The sequence below is a fragment of the Oryctolagus cuniculus genome (assembly GCF_964237555.1).
Source record: "Oryctolagus cuniculus chromosome 16 unlocalized genomic scaffold, mOryCun1.1 SUPER_16_unloc_1, whole genome shotgun sequence".
Classification (NCBI taxonomy): domain Eukaryota; kingdom Metazoa; phylum Chordata; class Mammalia; order Lagomorpha; family Leporidae; genus Oryctolagus; species Oryctolagus cuniculus.
The window spans coordinates 5,634,054-5,637,142 of record NW_027208201.1 but is presented as its reverse complement, the minus strand read 5'-3'; the positions used below and the strand labels follow the sequence as shown (position 1 = coordinate 5,637,142).

Below are 3,089 nucleotides of genomic sequence, written 5' to 3'. Positions count from 1 at the left end.
AACAAACCCTAAAACACACAGCTTTTTGTTCTCATCCCCTCAAACTGCCTGTGGTTCCAATGCACTTGGCCTCAAACCTTTTGGATGACAATGGTGCACAGTGCGAGGCAGCTTCCACCAGGAGAAGGGGAGGTGGAGGCACCTGGGACCCCTTCCATAGCTGGAAGTCTGTGTCTTCCACTCTGCTCAAGTTTGATTTTGTTTTCCAAGGGGAGACTGAGAAGAATGATTATTCCTGAGACCTTGCAAAGGAAGCAAGTAGCGTGTGTGTTGAAGGCCAAGCCGAGACCCGGAGCAGGCTCTGCACAGCCAGTCAGACTGACCAGCTGCATCTTCAAGAGTCTGATCACTCGAGTCTCTGCCCACCCGGGCAATGTGGTTCAACACTTGCTGACAGAGGGGTACCTGGAGAAGCCCCAGCAGGTCTGTGCACTCAGGCGACTGCAGGGGCTCTGCGCCAGCAGCAACGAGGGAGAGCCTTTACCCACTTTGGAATTTGCAAACTCCTGGAAGATGACAGCACCAGCAATCCCAAGCAGATCCCCAGGTCCGGTTGGTGCTGGGGGTCTGCAGTCCAGGCCCAAGCCTACCCCTGAGCCATCCTCCAAGGTGGTAGTGGTGATTCCACCAGCAGATCTGGGTGTCTCCTGGCCTCTCTCCAGCTGGCAGGTAACTCCTGAGGACATCAAAAGGCAGACAAGGAAAGTGAAGGAGCTGAGGAGGAGACTGGCTGAGGCCCTGCAGGCAGACAAGATCATCAGAGAGAAAGAGAAGGTGGGGAGGGGATACTGAACATGGGGAAGCTGGAGAGAAGGGGCAGCCATGTGGTGCAGGCTCTGTGGGGGTGGGGGAGCCCCCAAGAAAGAGCTTTCCATGTTGGTCTTTGTGTGTAATGCCAGTTCGGCCCTCTTTATGGATCCAGTAATCCCCAACTGTACTTTATTAAACTCTGATAGAAAGGAAGTGTGGACTGTGCCTCTTTTTGTGGGGGACATGATAAGTTTCCCTTGAGAAAGTGTTTAAGTTTCTCTTTACAGTTTTTTTTTTTCATTTTTACATCACCATCTTCATCGGTAATCTATTGAGGGATTATTGCCTTACTCATTTTTCTTCTTCCATTACTTAACATTAAAGGAAATGATGGCCCCTGCTCCAAAGACATTCTCTTCCTCTGATGTCCATGTGAATGATTTTCACTTTTAAAATTTTTTATTCATTTTTTGAGAGGTGGAGTTACAGAGAGTGAGAGGGAGAGACAGAGAGAAAGGTCTTGTATCCACTGGTTCTTTCCCCAAATGGTCGCAGTGGCTGGAGCTATGCCAATCTGAATCAGGAGCCAGGAGCTTCTTCTGGGTCTCCCACATTGGTGTAGGGGCCCAAGTGCTTGAGCCATCTTTTACTACTTTCCCAGGCTTCTCAGATAGCTGGATTGGAAGAGGAGCAACTGGAACACCAACCAGTGCCCATATTGGATGCTGGCGCACTACAGGTAGAGAATTAACCTACTGTGCCACAGGGTCAGCCTCTGAAGTATTTTCAGGTAAACAAATCAGTAGCATTTGGTACATTTGAAATTTTGGACAAGTTTCACCTCTGTTATTTTGATTGATACCATTGTTTACAATTCTTCTATATCAATCTACTGAAGAACAAAATCTTTTTAACGAATATGTAGTTGGCTAATTCCAACATCAGGGTCATGAGCTTCAAAATGTCACAGTTTTGAACATTCTGTTTAAAAATTTCATCACAGGACCAGCTTGGTGGCCAAGCAGGTAAAGCTGCTACCTCAGACACTGGTTTCCCATATGGGAGTCAGTTCGAGTCCCAACTGCTTCATTTCTAACCCAGCTCCCTGCTGATAAACCTGGGAAGAAAAGTGATAGCTGACTCAAGTGCTTGGGCCACTGCCACCCACATAGGGGACCCAGAAGAAACTCCTGACTCCTTGAATCAGTCTGGCCCAGCTGCTTATTGTAGAGACCATTAGGGGAGTGAACCCATGGATGCAAGATCTCTCTCTCTCTCAATCTCTCTCTCTCTCTATATATATATATGTCTTGAGCTCTGACTTTCAAATCAATAAATAAATCTTTTTTTAAAAAGTTCTCATGTTTGATCACACCTTGTTCCCTGAAATGTCAGAAGACAGAAACATTCACACACAAGAGACCAAATTTTTAAGCATGAGGGGAAAATGGCTTTTTCAAGCTTTCCTGATGTATAGTAATACAAATTTAGTACGTTTCATGTATGTATGTTGACAACTTTGGACATCGCATACATCATAGTATCATCATCACCATCAAAGAAGTAGACATTCATGGGCACCAAATCCCCTTAGGTTGGGTGGTAAAAAAAAATCTTAAGTATGAAAATAATCATATGGATAGGATTAAGTGTTAAAGTGCTCATAGAAATAGGATTAAGTGTCTAGTAATGATAATAATAATCATAATAATAGATTTAAAAGGAGAGACTGTTCCAACATGGGAAGCAGTCCACACAGCAGACTCATAGAATGATAATCACTTTAAGTAGCACTCTTAATTCAGAAACAACCCTCAAGGCATTCTGTTCTGGCTACAATGCCCACATGTGCATTTCAGGCATGGAAAGTGAAGACACTACTGCAAAAATGTGTCCTACATGAAGGACATCGGTGGGTGAAACCCCAGTGGAAAGAAGGTGTCTTCAAGAAAGGAGGTACTATTCTCTGAAGGGAGGAGAGAACTTCTACTTTGTTTATTGTCTTGTCTAAATCCTGATGATGTTTGTGGATTCAAAAGTCTTCCGTAAGGGCCGACTCTGTGGTGTAGTACGTAAAGCCACTGCCAGCAGTGTTGGCCTCACATATGGGTGCAATTTCAAGTCCCTGCTTCTCCATTTCCTATACAGCTCTCTGCATGACCTGGGAAAGCAGTGGGAGTTGGCCCAAGTCTTTGAGCCCCTGCACTTGCATTTGAGACCTGGAAGAAGATCCTGACTCCTGGCTTTGGATGGGCACATCTCTGGCCATTGCAGCCATCTGGGGTGTGAACCAGTGGATGGAAGACCTATTTCTCTCTGCCTCTCCTCTTTGTAACTCT

The 3,089-nt window shown here is 45.5% G+C and overlaps 1 protein-coding gene across 1 annotated transcript; it reads left to right on the top strand.

Moving 5' to 3' along the window:
• Positions 1 to 225: 225 nt before the first annotated feature.
• LOC138847800 (methyl-CpG-binding domain protein 3-like 1) lies at positions 226 to 792 on the top strand. The gene has a single exon (XM_070067608.1). The coding sequence runs from the start codon at positions 226 to 228 to the stop codon at positions 790 to 792; it is 567 nt and encodes a 188-aa protein (XP_069923709.1).
• Positions 793 to 3,089: the final 2,297 nt, after the last annotated feature.